The 18,601-nt window shown below is 42.4% G+C and overlaps 3 protein-coding genes across 3 annotated transcripts; 2 read left to right on the forward strand and 1 right to left on the reverse strand.

Moving 5' to 3' along the window:
• Positions 1 to 5: 5 nt before the first annotated feature.
• On the forward strand, positions 6 to 2,894 carry pfdn6 (prefoldin subunit 6). Its single transcript, XM_079268118.1, has 4 exons — positions 6 to 186; positions 373 to 443; positions 569 to 693; positions 2,579 to 2,894. The coding sequence occupies exons 1-4, from the start codon at positions 123 to 125 to the stop codon at positions 2,697 to 2,699; spliced, it is 381 nt and encodes a 126-aa protein (XP_079124244.1). The 5' UTR covers positions 6 to 122; the 3' UTR covers positions 2,700 to 2,894.
• A 3,257-nt stretch (positions 2,895 to 6,151) lies between these two features.
• On the reverse strand, positions 6,152 to 6,938 carry her5 (hairy-related 5; the record flags this gene model as incomplete). The annotated part of the gene is made up of 3 exons (XM_079268752.1): positions 6,152 to 6,613; positions 6,726 to 6,821; positions 6,930 to 6,938. The coding sequence occupies 3 exons, from the start codon at positions 6,936 to 6,938 to the stop codon at positions 6,152 to 6,154; spliced, it is 567 nt and encodes a 188-aa protein (XP_079124878.1).
• Positions 6,939 to 10,325: 3,387 nt separating this feature from the next.
• Positions 10,326 to 11,745, forward strand: her11 (hairy-related 11; the record flags this gene model as incomplete). Its single annotated transcript, XM_079268977.1, has 4 exons — positions 10,326 to 10,379; positions 10,656 to 10,751; positions 10,866 to 10,959; positions 11,105 to 11,745. The coding sequence occupies 4 exons, from the start codon at positions 10,326 to 10,328 to the stop codon at positions 11,743 to 11,745; spliced, it is 885 nt and encodes a 294-aa protein (XP_079125103.1).
• Positions 11,746 to 18,601: the final 6,856 nt, after the last annotated feature.

Here is an 18,601-nt window from a genome sequence, read left to right on the forward strand (position 1 = left end):
GCCACTGCCCTTTTCCGGTTAGCTAACGCAGAGCTTACATTTCATTCAACGTTTAGATACTACACCTCATCTCTTCAAAATATTTTTACGCGGTCTATATTACTTTTCGACCAAACACAAAAATGGCAGAGGCCATTCAAAAGAAGTTGAAAGGGGAAGTAGAAAAATATACCCAGATGCAGAAAGGTAGGTGCCAGCTAGCATTGCATGGTTTCTCATATCGTGCCATGTTGCAACGAGCTAACGTTAGCTGACCATATTAGGACAGTTAGCTATGTGTTAAATACACTTGTAAGATATTTCCTGTACGTTTAGTCTATTGTTTATGGTTGCAACACTCACATTATTTTCGAATTCCCGTCTTTTGCTTAGATGTTAGCAAGAGCATGTCAGCCAGACAGAAGCTGGAAACGCAACTGGCTGAGAACAACATTGTCAAAGAGGTAACTGGCCAATTTTCCCAAAAAGCTTATTGTTCGACTGGTGTCAGTGTTGTTAGGCCCTTCATTTTGTATATTGGAGTTTACAGTATTATACATTTAATCTTTCTCTCTCGCTGTCTTTCCAGGAGCTTGACCTGCTGGACATCACAAACACAGTGTTTAAGCTTATCGGCCCAGTATTAGTGAAGCAAGACCTGGATGAGGCCAAAGCCACCGTCACCAAAAGGCTGGAGTACATCAACGGAGAGATGTGAGTCACTAAAGCTGTGGTCCGCTTTGTAGTGGTCATGTCAGTAGTCCTACAGCATGCATATGTGCTGCATAGGTTGGACCAGAGCAGTACGATATAAATATATATACGTCCATGTTCCATAAATCCAGTGTAGTCCCCCGTTGATGGGGGTTAATTATGATCAATCCTCAAGAAACCCTCCGTCCAAGTGTTGACAAAGTGCACATGCTCTGTTTATGTCTGAGAAGAGGAAAGATTTTCTCTGTAATACATTGTGACCAGGGCTCACCGCAGCTGATAGTAGTCACCGATTGAATATGATGTTGCACTGAGCTGCAGTTTATCGATCCTTGAATGTGACATTCATTTTTGAATATATGGTTGAAGGTACTGTAGCCGTTGTCACAACTGACTCATTAAATCACATTATGTTTTCATGTCCTGAAGTGGCACTTATTGTGCAAATATGCTGCAGCTTTGAGTCATTATGAGGATGTTCTCATTCAAGTAAGTGTGTCCCAGTTGTGAAAAATACCAACAAGCCACACACATTTATCCTAAAATTGATGCTCACCTGCTCTATTCCGCTTCAGGTATTGTTTCCCGATTCCACTGCATCTCTAGATCGAGTGCGTCATTACAGTCTAATTTTCAAGGCTCCTCCCATTGTGGCTGAGAAATGCACCTAAATGTTGAGGACCCAACTGGAGACTTGTTCCCAGTCTTTGCATGTTCCCTTTCTCTGTTACAAGTCATTAAAGGGACATTTCATTTGTATTGATATGTTTACCATATGACATAATAGACTTTTTGCCAGTCGTCCATCATGTTGAAGCAAAGACTCAGAACAGTAACCTCGACGGTCACGGTAAACCCAGTGGCATTTACACTTTATGGCTGTGACTTCACAAATGTCAAAATGATTGTCAGCGTTAATAATATTATGGGTAAATATCAATGATTTTAAGAAAGAGATTCCTTTCCTAAATTCGTGTCACACAGAAACATAAAATGTAATGTCTTAATCTCGTAAATTTTACCTCCTAAATACTTACAAAAAGCTAAATGTGGATATTGGTGCATAGCGTAGCTGTGCTATGATGTTCATTCACATATAGAGGGCAGTGATGAGTTTGGTGGATGGACAGTTATCTACATCCTTGTTGCAGTCTTCACTCCGCCCCTGTGACTACAGGAGCAGTGCGAGTCCTTCTCTTTTTTTGTGTGTTATGCCTCAAAAGGAGACAATTTCTGTGCTGTTTAACGTCATCATATTTTTATCAAAGTGTGTAATTCCCATTGCCTAGTCCTCCTATGTTTGAGTCAAAATATTGCTACCCATAATACAATGAAGAGTGTTGTTCAGAAAGGTGAGCCAACTCACTTGAGTGAACATACAAATGTGTTTAATTTAGAGATGCACCGATTTATTGGTCGATACTTTCTGGCATATACGCAGCTGAAGAAGCCACCGGCGTGACTAACACTGTGATGTCAGAGTGCTGCTGCCTGGTTTTGTTTTCAAATACAAGTGAAAGAAATGATCGGCCATGTGGGAGTATTATCAGAGAAGGATCAGAGACATTTACTCTGTGTGACAACTTTCTTTGCAGAGGCACAATTTCCAGAAATGTGACCGCACTCTCAACCAGAGATTCTTCCAATATCTTTAATAGTTGTATAAGCATATATTATTTTTGTAATAAATATTTCTTTGTGTCCTTGGCACAAAAGTAGGTTTAAATAACAACAAACACAGAAAACATTAGTATCGGTGATCGGACAAATTGTGATGTTAAACATGAGTATCGGCCTAGAATTTCACAATCGGTGCATTTCATTCCGGTGTTTAACTGAGTAAGAACATCCCTTTATTTTCTCCTTTTTTTTTGTCCGCCTACAGTCAAAGGTACGAGAGTCTCCTGAAAGACCTGGAAAGGAAATCCGAACAGCATCGAGAAGTCTTGTCCAGTTTACAGCAGGAGTATCAGAGAGCTCAGGGCCTGGCTGTTGGCAAAGTCTGACCAAGTGATCCGGCTGCATGTTCACGCGCACACACACACACACACATACAGATAAAAGAAGAATGGATTATTCATGATTTAATGTAGACCTTCAACATAAGGCTGAGAATATTGTGCCTGTATCTTATCAGTGATTTGTTTATTACAGTGACTCTTTCCTTGTTACTAATAAACGTGTGTTTTCATGAAAGGTCATTTTATTTAGTTTTCATTGTGTGAGCAGGTTTCCTCTCTAACGGTTGATCACACAGAGCAGGCGTGTTGTGTGCTGCTATCTGTTGAACATTGCCTTTAATTACCAGGGCAGGCGGAGCAGATGTTGTCCAGTCTCGACCCGCCCCTCAGATCTTAGCAGCGAAAAAAAGCGCAGCGGTGCGCCATTGTTGCCTTTAATGAATGCGCCCCCCCAACCCCCCGCAGTCTACCACCAGCGGAGGATTTAGGCAACATGAATAGTTAAATAGCCTAAAAAGTCTTTTACGGTATTATGGAGCCCAAGCTTTCCTTAGGATAATGCTAACTCAGGGCAAACAGCAGAGACATCGCGCATGACTTTACATTTAGCGTTAAGTATCCCGCATATTAATGAACCTTTGCTCACTGACCAGCTGTCGTACTGTAGGAACTATAGTTATAAAATGACGTAATGAGACGTTTCGGCGACAGGTAGAGCCTAATTATGCAGATTACGCAACATATGCTCGTCAAGCTAACATTTAGTCTTTATACAACGCCGATCAAACAACACACGGGGTCTGGATATCACGTGAATGGGTTAAACAGAGAGGAATCTGATGTAAACACATATGCTACATTTATGCCACACCAAATATGGATATTCTGAATTCAAGGTTACTTTTCTAGGCTGCAAAGGCGTTTAAATTGTAGGGCATCGTGTTTGTTTTGAATGTTTATTCATCATACCTTTGTGCACACAACGCGCTGCTACAGAAACACAAGCTTGCATTAATATGTCTTATAGCCTGCATTGTTTGGGCTAGAAATGATTGACGACACACATACGCGCAATTATAATAACGCTGCTTCAGAAAAAGAAGAAGCTGTTTTTGTCCACGGAGCCTGCACCTCTGGCGCGTGGGGGGCAGCAAACCGATTAACACCTGGAGGTGTGGCGCGTTTATAACATCCAGACTTCAGCTGTAAAGCTGGCCGACACGTGGCAGCTGGTACAGGCTATATGACACAATATATATATATTTTTTAATTAAGGTTAAACCATCTATGAAGTTCCTCCGAGATAATTATTAGCTTGGCTAATGGCTTAATTTGAGGTGAGTTACTCACGTTCTGACTGCAACTTAAATAGCTCCGTCCCAAGAAAGTACAGACAGATAAACCAAATATACAAACGTTAAAGAACTCTTACTGTACACATATCATTGTGAACTGAGGGCTCGTCAAATGGTTTGTTGAGGCCAAAAGGTGATTTATTATGACTCGATGTGGCAAAAACCAACAGCTGATTGGGACATTTAGCAGTGTTGGTTTCTCAGGCGACAGTCTGTTGAAACTGGCAAAGGTTCCATGCTAATTAAGTTGAGGGTAATTTAGAAATACGTTTCCGCATGCTTTTTGTCTTATGTAAACAAAGTGGAGGCCTTTAAGTTGATACATCCTCGCTGGACTAACCCGTCTCTATTGTACACTGACAATATATTCATTTAATCGTCATGTAGACGGATACCTCCCAGATGAAGGCCTAATCTGATTCCATCTTGAATTGATTTACTTAGTCCTGCAGGCTTTTTCTTCGGGGGGGGGGGGGGGGGGTTAAACTCAAAAGCGCAGAAAGGCGCATCCTGTCCAGAGACCAGCCCCTTTGATAAAAGATGTTTTCAAACACCAGTGGAAGGAATGTGTGTATCCACTGGGACCAACCTGAGGGTCACAAGATGATGAATGGGTTTGTTTACCTCGTCAGAACAATATAGACCCACATCCAAAGAAAATATTAAAGTGAAACATTGAAGTAGAAGCGATTAAAAGTACTTGAAGGGGTCTGAAGCCAAAGGTTTACAGGGCCCTTCAGTTTCTATCAAGTACAGCCTCTTTGCTCACTGCAGAATAAAAGCCATTTGAGTTAAAGTGCATGATTTCATTTGAACGTAAATGCCTTCACAATCTGCCCGCATGCTGATCTGATGGTGAACAATTTACGAGACCTTCAAGTGTGCATTGATGTGTTGATGAGCAGGAGCACGTTGCCTATAGTGCAGTCGTTCAGATGTAGAACGCACACGACAGCGGCCATTACCGAACTGATCACACCCTGCAGCATCCAGACACATTCATCCAATCTACAAATGCCCTTTAGAGTCTCAAATACTAAAACCCATGGCCACACCGAGCGCAGTTGATACTATTTCACGTGTGTGTTTTTGTTGTGGTTATTAAGATCGAAATGGTGTTTATCAGGAATGTGTCCCCCCCCCATCACCACAGACAGCTGCTGTCTCTGCCCCTTTTGTGGCTCTCCCAACACGAACAGTGTAATTCTGCACCTGAGAATTTGAGTAGACGGCAGAAAAACAACTGAACCCTTGTTGCTGGTCAGCCAAAAGGAGATTCATTTAAATGATACTGTTTGTTTTGTATATCACTTATAATTGACCCAACACTGCCAAATAGCCAGACGTCTTGTTTGCATATTGTATTGATTGTTAGACATAAGAGATTCAGTAAATGGTTCACTGGATATATAATTGTTGATGAGTCACAGCATAGAGTTTGGGTGGCTAAAGGTGATTATGTAAATTGGGTGCCTCCACACTGCGGTCACCTATAGAGCAGTCTGGCTGCTGAACAGTGTGTGAACGACCACTCTCCTTTGCTTTTCTACATTAGAAAAAACTGCACTTAAGTTCATAGAAGCATCGGCGTCCCCCGCCATCAACATTTCAATAGACGAACGCGTCATAACGGCTGCCCAGCCTGGAGGAAGTACGTGTTAACTGTCCTGTGGATGTCCCCCTCCTATTGAAGGCTGCTGCTGCAAAGCCTGCTCAAGTACAAGCTGTTCACACAGACGATAGGCCACTCGAATGAACAGGAAATTGTGCTTTTTATTTGAAATTGGAACTGGGAATTCCGCAAGCACAATCACAATAAATTCATGTCACAATGCGCATTTTACGCACGCGTCTGTATTCATGTTACAGAAAAAAAAAAAAAAAAAAAAAAACACCGCATAAAGAAAACAAAAAATCACTTATATACATATAAATCACAGCAAACGAGGAAGAAAAAAATGCGCGTGCAAAACAGCAAATCCTATATATAAAAAAACACAAGTGGAGAGGTTTTCACGGAAAATATATTCACTGTAGGCTGTACAACAGTCAGGCTGTAGGCTACAACAGAATACATATTTACAGTATGTGGGCGTCCTACAGTACATTTCTAAAAGTATCCAAATCTAAAAATGTGTGCTGTCACTGAGGCCAGGGCCTCCACACAGGGTCGGTGATGTGCGTGCAGGCTGCCGTGGGGGAGAGCAGCTCCCTGGTGTCACAGTGGAGGCCAGTCCTTTGGTCGAGGTACGGGTGAGACATCCCGCCCTGGCACTGGGCCAGCTGCTGAGGAGACAGAGCGGCCTGTGCCATGTGGATGTGACCGGGAGACGAAGGGTGTGTCTTGGGCTCGGGACTCGCAAGAGAAGCGTGAACCGCGTCCTCCTCTGTGCCCTCCAACTCCTTGCTCTTGCTGGCTACGAAGTGGCTGACCCTCAGCAGGCAGGACCTCATGCCGTCATGGAAGCTGTGCTGGCGGGCGGCTTTCTGTCTCTCCCCCCGGGACGTGGACCGGGGATCCTTCGTGTCCCCCTTCTCCCTCTTCAGGAAATTGACCACACTCTCCAGGATCTCTGCCTTCTCCACCTTCGGATTTCTCAGTTTCTAAAAGGAGAAGAGTACTCTCACTTAATATACGAAGTATAGACTTAAACATATCAACCCTTTTTTTTCATCAGATATCAAACTGAAATAAAAGCATGGCGCACAGACGTACCTCATTGTCGGTGCTGTCCAGCATCAGAAGTCGCAATGTGTCCAGACTTTGGTTGATCCGCTCCCGTCTGCGTTTCTCCATCAGAGGTTTAGGAACCTTGGGGATGAAAAGTAAAAGATCACAATTAGCACCCGGAAGAACATTTTAGATGATTTTTTAGAAAACTCATGAATGCAGTACAGGAGTCAGAACGCAGCATCTTACCCTCCTCATGCTCCTCGGTAGGTGAGCCTCTGGTGAAGTTACAGTTTTCATGACAAGAGTTGACTCGTGTCCGTCTGTCCTTACAGTGATTCCAAAAAACGGCCCAGGTCGTGTCCTCGTCGCAATGTGTTGATATCTTGGCAGATAGCCCCGCCCCCTGTGGCTCGCGCCCCTCACCTTTACTGAGCAGCATGCAGCAGTGACGCTGAATGGAATTTTAATTTATTCCCATCTAATCCTCTTCTTTTCACTTCTTTTCACTTCCGAGCTGAGCTGGAAGTGTAGATTAAAATAAAGCGTGCCGTGTGGTCTTTAATGGGTAATCCCAAACCATAAAACTCTTCAACTTAAAGGTTAGTTGTATTGCTTGATTCATTTAATAATGTTGGTTCACATCACAAGGAGGTTCTAGTGCAGACAATGACAAAAAGGCCTATGCCAGTGGCGGCTGGCCAATATGGCCAAGGGGCGTGGCCCCACCTTGAGCGCCCCTCCTTGAGCCACAAAAAAACCCAAATGATACAAATTGCCAATATTTGTGTTTTTGAAATATGGAATGTAACCAGTAATATTTGTAAAAATGTGATATCTGCGCAAAATATATGCTTTTCCTGCTCGTCCTCGCTGCCTGTGCACGTGTCAGGGGCCATGGAGAAATAGCCCAAAAGAGGCGGGTCTATGAAGCAGTTTAGCCAATTGCTGATTAAAGATATAAATGAGTGACATACAATTTAGCTGAGACAGGTTTGGCTAGCTGGATGACGTCATGCTAATAATGTATTTAGCTTTTTAAAACAACGGGGACGGATCCAGCACGAACAGTTACAGGAGTGAGGGATGAGGAAGTAAGGAAACACGAGAACACCAGGGTAGGGAGTGAGGGATGAGGAGGTAAGGAAACACGAGAACACCAGGACACACATGGAGAACTAGTCAAGCTACATATTAAGTGAACATCTTTTGTTTTTGTTGTCCTCAGTCTCATCTGCTTAACTTGGTCATGGAGGCATCAACATGTAATTGAGATGTTAAATTAACAGTGAAAACTCATCATAGCTTCATTTAACATCAGTATTCATAATTACACTTCATGTTTACTTCTCCTGATCTTTACCTCCTATAACAAGGTCCATAGGGGCATCTCAATAAATGAACATGTTATATTATGTTATATTGTATTATATTTGATATATATACTGTGTATATATATACTGTGTATATATCTATATATGTATGTGTGTGTGTTTTATATTATACCGAATGTTATTATATGATATATATTATACTGTATATATATATTATACTGAATTCCCTGTGAGGGTGACAAAAATAAGATGTCCTGACGTGTTTATCAAAGTGTTATTTACTGCTGTTTTCGTGTTGGAATAAATGTTAAATATTTAACTGCAAAGTAGTAATGCGTGTTTGATACTTTAATCATACTGGGATGTTTGCTGAAATTGATTGGATGGCCCTAAGTTTTCCACCAGCCGCCACTGCATATACTGCTAAAACATGCACGTTTTAATGCACCATGTGTTATCAAATCACAGGCCAAAATAAACACAATAATGTCAAATTAAAGCACAATTTCGCTACTTTAAATATTTCTATGACATAATGAAATATAGATAGGTGCAACTGGTGACGCCATTTCTGCTCATTGATTTGAAAGCATCCTCACATATCTATCATGAGGACCTGGCCTGGTGTTGAGCCATATTGTCCGATTCACACCTCAACGCGTTGTGTGAAGGAGCCGTGTTCGTCTTCAGACTTCTCTTTTGACTCCTAACTGCTGATGCTCGCACTTTTCTAAAATGATTTCAGCCGAAAGTTTGGGCTGACTGGGCTTTGAGTTTTGCGTTTTTTGGGGGGTAGCTTTCTCCGCACTGCATTTATGGGTGATGCCTGATCCCCATAATAGGCTTGAGTGTGGAGATAACACTGGGATGATCGGATCACGGGGATCTCGTAGATTAAGTGGCTTTTCAGAGGCAACGACACTTCCGTTTCAAATCAAAGAGATGGCGATTAGTAACGCCTCAGAGATCAGGGTTGGTAACCATGGAAGAGAGGAACTCAAGGAAACTCACTTTAAAGCACTTTTATTTCAAACACATGATCACATTTCCCATAGTTGCATTCCCCCCCCCCCCCTACAGGAGTATGATGACGTAGTTATAGGAAGAGGAAACACATATTTAACTTGTTTAAGCCACGTGGACCCGCGCCGTAAATAAGCCCCATAACGTGCTCGCCTGAGCCTGTGATGGAAACTAATTAGTGAAAACGCGCCCTTTGGTTTGCAGAGAAACGGACCGTTGACTTCTAATACCGTGACTCGTCGGGTGTGTCGGCCACACTGACAAAAGAGTTGAAATCAAACGGGGCTGGGAACACGAAGCCAACAACTGCTTTGATTTTTTTTTTTTTTTAAAGAGTGATCTAGTGTGAAGTCCAAACATCGGGTATCGTGCTGACCCGAGGCCGCGCACACTTAACACTCAGGTGTAATAATCATCCTCGCACTTCGTCACATCAGCGGACACATGTGACCTGTTCCCCTTTTGCCACTGCGGGGCCTCGATCTATTGGTTTATCAGTGAAATCGGTTTTTCATTTGATGTGCTGAACTGTAAATGCGTAAATCGGAGGAGTCTTGCATTCGCAGGTGGACATGTGTGATTTGTTATACTGGGCTGTGTAAATGAATCCACTTCTTCATTGTGACCAACGCTGCTCTCATTTGGTCTCTTTCAGCACTTATTCAACGTGTGGATGTCTCACACGTCATAAAAAGCCCTCACGGCTGCCCACTTTCTCACTTCATTTCTGTTCCCACGAGTAAAAAAAAAAGTTCCCATCGTCTCACTTCTGGGAGGCGTGAAAGGTAATTCAGAGAGCTCACAATACATTTGGCCTAATGAAATCAATAACTGCTGCATGAGACGATGGCCATCCCAAATCATTAGATACTGTTTCAATGCCCACTTAACGTCTGAAATGTTCGACATAAATATTGTGCTTAACCTTTCACGAGTGATCGGTTGATAAACTATAAAACAGGGCTGCCTTTTGGTCTGATGATGTCACAAGATCCGCTGTTGGTCATTGGTAATATTGTTGCCTTTAATATGTTATATGAGTTATTTTAGAGAAATCTCACAACCTGATCACTGTTTGAAATGAATAGTATCGATTGAGTGAATTTATTCACGGCCCATAATGAAGTTCGGACAGACCATTTTCAAACCGACCAAGTGTCGTCACTTCCTCACACTTGTCAGCCAATCAGAGGCCGCATGAGCTCCACTTATAATGGCCCTCAGAGAGCAGGAGGCCGTTTTCACTGCTGCAGCCTTCAGTCGGGACATTTGGACCAAAGACTACAACATGACCAGGAAGCTACAAAGCCCAATTCTGGAGGATGGCAAGAGTAGAAAAAGGGTAAGAACTTATTTGATAGCCTAATTTCTGTTAAGGTACCCATTATAAAGGTTATTTAAGACGCATAGCTTCATTAATGTTGATTAATCATTCCGTTAGAGAGCAGTTATAAGACATTAATGAGGACTATTTTAGTTTGCCATGTTTGTTTTAAGGAATTAACATTATTACTGCAGGCATGCTAACCAACAAGGTTATTATTCCACAACCTGCAACCCGAGTTGTTCTAATGATACACAACAACTTCACCATACACTGCGGCTTGTGTGTCTCCAGGTTCTCAAACCAGTGGTGGAAAAGAAGAGAAGAGACCGAATAAATCAAAGTCTGGCCGAACTGAGAAGTTTGCTGTTGAGTCACACGTCTGATCCAGTGAGTCACGATAAACGAAATCCCATCCAGCCTCTCTACGCGTTTAAGGGGAATCATAACCTTACAATGATGAAATGTATCCCCCCCCCCCCTTTGCACTGTTATCACCTACAGCGGCTTCAGAATCCTAAAATAGAGAAAGCTGAGATTCTTGACTTGGCTGTGGAATATGTTCAGAAGTGGACAGATGGGAGGAAACTGAGAAAGGGTTTGTCAAAAACAAAGTAGTTCTTTAACTCCTTTCAACTTATCACATGTTTCATAAAAATCTCCTTTTTTTCCTGCTGCAAATCAACGTTTTAATCTTCCACCCCTGTTTTCTCCCTCACCCTGGTGCCTTCTCTTTGCTGCAGACTCTACTGACAGCCACATGAAGACTCGTGCTCCTGTGGTAAGCCTTCACCGCTCAGAGTCCAACGCTCCCACTCTCTTCACCATCGAGAGTGCAGGTTTTCAGCAGTGCGTGGCCCAGCTGACCAGCTACATGCACAAAATAAGCCCAGCGCAGAGAACAAGCCTCATGGAGGGGCTGAGACGTCACACAGAGAGCCAGCAGCAGCCGAACAACACTAGAGTGACGGACACTGAGATGACCAAAGGACCAGATGGAACGTCTGACGTCATTTACACATCTGAGAGGAGAGAGGAGTCTCTTAAGTTTCCATCTCACTCCCCATTTCAGCCCCTCTCTTGTTCCACACCGTTCCACGACTACCTGTCCCCTCCTCCCTCCCCCTGGTTCTCCCCTTCTTTCTCCGCGTATGCCACCTCTCCTCCTTTCCCGTCATTTGCCTCTCACTTCCCGTTCCCACCCAGCCTGTCACCTCTGTCCTCCAACACCTCCTTCCTCAGTTTCTCGCCCACAGCCTCTCACTCTGGCCCCCCTGCCCTCCACTGCCCCCCTCTCCTCACACTGAGATCCCCTCCACACCCTGCACTGTGGGAGGGGTCACCACCCAACTCTTCTTCGACCATGTGGAGGCCTTGGTTTTGATGGAGTGGATCAGAGACTGACGAACTGAGGACAGCAGAGCCACCTAGTGGGAACTACAGCTGTGATCATTGGCTGTGGAGAGGAGGAAAAACTCTCCATGCTGGAAATGTATAGTGTACATATTATTCAAATCTCCTATATTTTGTATTTTTCTTCTAAATAAAATTTGTGCTGAAGCTAATGAGTCTCAGTTTGTATGTTTATAGTCCACAGCTGCCTTTATCAAATACACGTGTGAGTCTGTGTGTAATAGCAACGGTATGTCCGTGTGAAACTTTGGAACCATCACAGGCCAAACAAGTGTTTACAGTTTAGTAATCAGGCTATGTGATACAGGCAATACTATTGTTTCAGATAATATCTGTTTGGTGTCTAATATCCTTGATTGTATACCAGTTTAAAGCGATAACAGGCCTACAGCCCATACACTTAAGTTTTCCACTTGTTAAAAAGTGGAAAACTCCTAAAAGATGTCTCGAAATGACTTGATTTCGTTCATGAGTTATTTGACCGATTATATCATTTAAATGTTATCGCATGCATATAAAAGTCATAAAAATACCAGAGTATACGGTGTGCCATAAAATGTCACAGACAAATCATAGTATAATATATATAAATATAGTATAGTATGACATAAAAAAACATGTATGCCATAAAATGTCACAAAAAATATCATGGTACAATATACCATAAAAAGCCATAAAACAGTCATTGACACATGACACGTCCCAGTCGGGGATCGAACCGTTGACCTTCCAGTTCCCAGACAACCCTCTTAACGGTGGCCCCAAATATATATATGAGCTAATGGCTCCCTGTCTCCTCCCAGAATCCTCGAGCAGTGATGACTGTGCTGCAGCCTGCAGAGCTGTCCTGGCAGATGGAGCCACAGTGTACCTGGATGTGTGACGCTCAACTGTCCTGTGCTGCACCCTTAACCCAACTCACACTGACTCTGGGCCAGCTGATGACTTTCTGTTGGCTGACCACATGAGGGCGCTGTTGAGAGGAAAGGGGTGAGTCCTTTGGTTAATTGCAAATTTCTGAATTGTCCACACACATCCACTTCCTTCCAGTTACTCTCATCCGAAACAAATTCCTCTTTTTTTTAAAATCTTTTCCCTCTTTAAATAATTCATCTAGTGCTGAAATGATCAGTTGTATACAGTTTAAATAGTTTAAGTCATTTATCATGGACCATTTTTAATATTGTGTGGTTTCTTGTAAAATGTGAATTTGCTGCGTTTGCTGTCATTGAAAATCCTTCTTTTTTTTTTACTTTTCTGTTTGGGCAAAATGAGAAATTTGTAGATGTCACCTTGGGCAAGGGGAAACTTTAATGGGCATTTTCAATATTTTCTGACAAATTAAAGACTGAATGATTAATCAGCTATTTGAAGAAGTAGTGGGCAGATCTATTGCTCATAAACAGTTGTTGATTGCAGCCTGGATTAAACAAACAATGTACGACGAGATAAGCTCTAGAAGTGCTTGAAGGCCTGTACTTTATTTTAAGCATTTGTGCAGAGAGCCAGGCTTACTGTTTCCCCTTCTTCCAGTCTTTATGCTAAGCTAAGCTAAGCTAAGCTAAGCTAAGCTAAGCAACAGTCTACTTAAAGGTGCTCAGGGGAGTTTCCTTGTAAACAAACAAAAGTGATATTTACATTCACTGTTACTCACTAAAAGGTATTATGTGTATCCTTGAGGTCTAATAAATGTATCAAGGACTTTTCCTTCCTCATAAGACATTTGCAAAGGCGATTTTGAACTCTGCATTCTTTACATCCATACTAGCTAGCAGTCTAGTACATTGCTGTGTATCGTGGAGCATTACCACTGGGGTGTGCCAAAAATAGAGTCCTAACGAATATCAGAGTATGTCATACAAAAGTCATTAACATTAAAAGTATATTAAACCATGTTATAATAATATCATATATTAAGTCATAAAAGAGTCATACAACTGTCATAAAAAACCATAGCCACAAATAAACATGTCATGATACCTTAGAAATGTCTTTAAAAAGTGATATTATGGTGTTCCACAGAAAAAGTCATTGTACTATGATTTTTTAAAACTTTTGTAGACGTAATATACTGTGACTTTTTAAAATCTTTAAAAAAAATACTTTGTTCGACATTCTAAAGTTTAGAATCTAAACTGTGACTTTTTTCTTCATACTGTGAATTTTTTATGACCTTTTCCGACTAACTATACTATATATATATACATATTTATACATTTTTGTTATACTATACTATGGCTTTTTTACTTCGTCTTCCAATTCTATGACTCTTTCTTGACTTTTTTCAACAAGCTTTACTTTGACTATACTATGACTTCTTTGGCACTTTTTTTCGACATACTCGACTCTGACTTTTTAATGATTTTTTTGACACATTTTGGATATTTGACATACTGTTATTGACTTTGTTCAACATTTTTATAACATTTTTCAGGATACTATTCCATTAATTGTTAAGAATTTTTTTTACTCTGCAATTTTCATGACTTTTTTTAGACATACTACACTATAACATTTATGACTTTGCGACATACTAGACCATGACTTTTTCTGCATACATTACAATCATTTTTCATGATTTTGTTTTTACATACTATAGTCTGACTCTTTGTCCAGCCTTCGCGGTCCTCAAAGGACGTGGCCGACGTGGACCGCAAAGGCTTGGTCCTCCGAAGGATGCAGCCGCTGGATTGGGACACATCGACCGAGTGTGAAATTAGTTGGGAGGTCAGGAAGATGTTTAGCTTCTGACCAACAGAGGGCAGCATTGACAAAGTCGAGTCGTGCAGCATCGTTGTCATTTGGGCTCAATAGAGGATGTCGTTGAGCTATTCCATCAGTGATAAGCCCAAAATGTATGATCATCATTCTTCTTTCTTTGTCTCTCAATGCTCAACCCAATCTTTATCCGATGATCAAATCTTTAATACAAGCTCTGAACATTTTCAGCAGGGAGGCGCCGGCAGGTTGGCTTTAGTTAACAGAATTCATCACATGATAGAACATGTCTTTGGATAATGGTTATCAACCCCCCCCCCCCCTCTTTACTCCTCTGTGCACTGAAGAATCTCTTTCTATGCCATTACTTATGAGGTGGCCATTGTTCCTTGTCAGAAAAATGAGAGGGCACTGGAAGCTTGATTCCCCTCACTGTCTCTCTGTGCGTTTTGATCATTCTGCACAGACATATGAGAGCAGAGAAGGCCGCTCACGCCGGAGAGGACGATTGCCGCGGCAAGGCACATAATTAATAGGTTAAGAGATCACCCCGTGGAGTGACCTGACAATGGTTGAAAACTCCTTGACGTTTTCTCAGGACACGCTGATTAGAGCTGATCCTGTTACCCTCTTTAATCACTGTTTTTGTTTGCCATGAATGCACCCATGCATTCCTGATTTGGAGAGAGCTCGAGACGTTGTGCTCTGGAGATGTCACGGGTTTGTCACGGCCTGCGGAGAATCTGTGTATACCTTTAGGTGCATTTAAAAACCCTTAAAAGCATACACACAAACAGCAGGAGTGCACAGGACAGGTGCTCTTCAGATCTCTCACTTCATGGCTGATCCTTGAATAACTTAAACTAAATACTTCGGCTGTGTGACAATCCCCTAATACATCTAAATTTCCGGTCTCCTTTCCTCATTCCACAGGTCTTAACCAGTTTGTATTTAAGTCCAGCAGAGGGTTATCTTACACAGAGGGCAGAACCAGCTTCTCTTGTCAACATTTACATAAGTGCACAGATCTAAGACCATTTAAGAATAATTAATACACTTCAAGCTACTTCCAGATTAAGAAAGCTGCCTTGGGTTACATTACAATTCAAGGAAAATTGTTCCCATTCAGTGTGACGCCTTATATTTGCGAAGCAAAAGGAAATTTAGATTCATGTACAGTAGTATATGTAAAAATCACGAATAACATTAAGCACACTGTCCTTGTAATGTGTCAAATGTGAATAAGCAGATGATAAACTGTTCATGACTGTGGACTCTTTTAGAGTTGAGTCAGTTTGTTTCACTCAGCCTAATTTTGGACAGTCCATGGACGCAGTGATTGCTGTGAGTCAGATTTAAGGACGGCTGCAGACTCAGTCAGCATCCCTAAAGGAGGACTCCTCACTCAGATCGCATGTCAATACTCAAGAATGTAGATCTGTCACTACCCACAACTAAATATAATTTTTCCTCCCTTTCATTTCTCTCTCTTTCCCTCTCTTTGCGAGGCTCTTTGAAGTAATAGTGAAAGGATCCCAGACTGTAGCAAATTACCTGAGGACTGAAACATTTTTGACATAAGTCCTGAGAGACGGGGCGAGCCACTTTTCCTGGCGGCTCCTTTGCCATTTTTAATCTGGGGCTGAGGGAGACAGCAGCGCTGACAGAATGATGGGACAGCTGGACATGCTTCCAAGCCAGCAGCAACGGGGCAAAAGAGAAGGGCCACTGCAGACATCTCACCACCGAACTCTGGACAGCAGACAGAGGCAGGATGGAGAAGGGCCACTGTGCACAAAGGACATCCACCTCCTCCATCTTGACTGAACAGCTGGATTTTCCAGTCATGGAGGATAGAACTGTAAATTCCATAAGTCAAACCCCCCCCCCCCCAAAATTGATTGTTTTTGGTCTAATTTTGGGCACAAGGTTCCATAGGCTCACAGAGGCAGAGATTTGCATAAATCTACTATCTCTAGTGCACAAGTGAGTTCCCGCTGACCAGGATGGCAAAATGCAGTGAACTGAGTAACTGAATGGTGTACTCATAACAGTCAAACAGCTGAGTGTGGAAGGCTGAGACTTCTCAGCCTCAATGGCCGCCATCTTGGCTACGTAGCGAAAGGGCACAAGAGCTTTTTAACAGTTGCATGTTGCCACAGCGGTGTGGGTATGACTCCCCAACTTTACGTTTTCCATGGATATTGTTTGCTACTCTTGAGTCCTTTGTCCTTTTGCACAACCAGAGAGAAGTCCTTACCGGAACTTTTTGCCGTTGCAGGAATTAGCGCATTTACGTTATACCTACAACTGATGTGCATTAGGGAGCCTGTGATTGGATGACATGATATCTCACTCGTGGTGGGATCAGCATGATCTGCTACTGCTGATGTATCAGATGACCTAGAAAGCCGGCAGGTGATCAGAGCAGAGAAGGGAGGTTGGCAACCCAACTTGTTTCCAACATATTTGTGTTGATTGCTGCACCTCTGAAGTTCACTAATTACAGTAATGTATTATTTCTTGTTTGTTTAGCTTGAAATGTAAATGAACCAAAGTTTTCAGGACATAACTGTGCACAGCTGATATCCCTGCACATAAAACCACAGTATGTATTTTACAATCAAGATTTAATGTTTTAATTACTGAGCTTTAGAGCTGCTGCTACACCGATTTTGTTACCATTAGACTTATTGATCTTCCCGCGTAAATCTCAGCAAGAAAGTGTCGGCCTACACGTGTATTTCCCAAAATGTCAAACTTTTGTTTTTAAGATTTAAAACCAAGTTTCAGTGACTTTGAAAAAGACGTTTGACTTCAAACAAAGACAAAAAGAACAGGAAATGAGAGGTCATTAAATTCAGCTCTATGGTGGACAAAGACGTCGGAACATCCCAAAATCTCTTCAGGAGCTTGATTGTCTCGGCAAACATGCTTAAAGCAGACAGGAAGTAACTTGAGCCAAACAGGAGGGAATCAAATCAGACATCACTAGCTTGCTTTTCAGGGCAGGGCAATTATATTTGACATAATGCGCTTTTCACTCACGCATCAGTGCTCTCCACTTTCATGGGCTGCTATCACATTGGTCCAGTGGTTTGCCTTTCTTCCTCTCAATTTTACAGAGTCATTTTGCTGGAGATGATGAACAATGGCCGCCTTTTCAGAGATTGTGTAACCTTTTCTTCCTGAGGGAGCCTGCTGCAATCAAGTCTGCAAGAGTGTCCACATTGTAATCTTTCCTGCACTGCTTCGAGATATCCTCAGATTCAAAGTGCAATTAATTGTCAGCGTGATCTCACTTGAAATCGGGTCTCTATTGGCTTCATCGCGTTCTTTGCCAATTTGTTAACTTGGGGTTTTACAGAAAAGTATCAAGAATCAAGCCTTGCCTGCATGTCTGCCAGTGCCTTCCTGTGTTTTGTGTTTGGGCTCTGGAGCTGTCTACCTTGTGTCTGGGAACATGCATCCTCCTCAGCCTTTGTGACCCTGTCTTCCCTCCCCCCTTGGGTGGGCTGTGACCTTGCTAGCCTGCAGCTACCGCAGGTTACAAACTCTCACCCTGCAACGCTTGTAATCCCCGGGATGTACTTCAGTACACTTTATGCTCTTTGCCCCTTTCTAAAATTCAGTAAGAACTTCACAGGTCACAGGTCACGGTACCAAACAGAAGCTGCAGACAAAAATAGCAACTGATACATAGGTCATCTAAAAATACCAGCTCCTGTCCATTCTCATTTAGAGAATACTTTGTTTCCCCGGCAACCTTTTGGGAACTTTTGACATTTTGTCCTGGTGTCACCAGAAACAGGAGCGGGAGGCCGTTTTTGTTCGCAAAAAGGAGGCTAGATGACGAAGATGTGTTTTTTTCTTTCTTCCTCGTATGTAACCTCATACTGCTGAGAAAATGTCAGAGTGCAGGAGAGAGAGTGTGTGGACATCAGATTCTCCGGGCCCTTAAGGGGCCCCCTGCACTGACGAATAGAGCAGTCTGTACTTATCTCTAACATGTAAGAATTCCACAGGGGACTGCAGCGTCTGAAGCCAAGAGTTTGAACAATGTAGAGCACACTTGAGAAAGGTCTAAAATTAGTCTCATTTGCAGTTTT

This window comes from Melanostigma gelatinosum (genome assembly GCF_949748355.1).
Source record: "Melanostigma gelatinosum genome assembly, chromosome: 5".
Lineage (NCBI taxonomy): Eukaryota > Metazoa > Chordata > Actinopteri > Perciformes > Zoarcidae > Melanostigma > Melanostigma gelatinosum.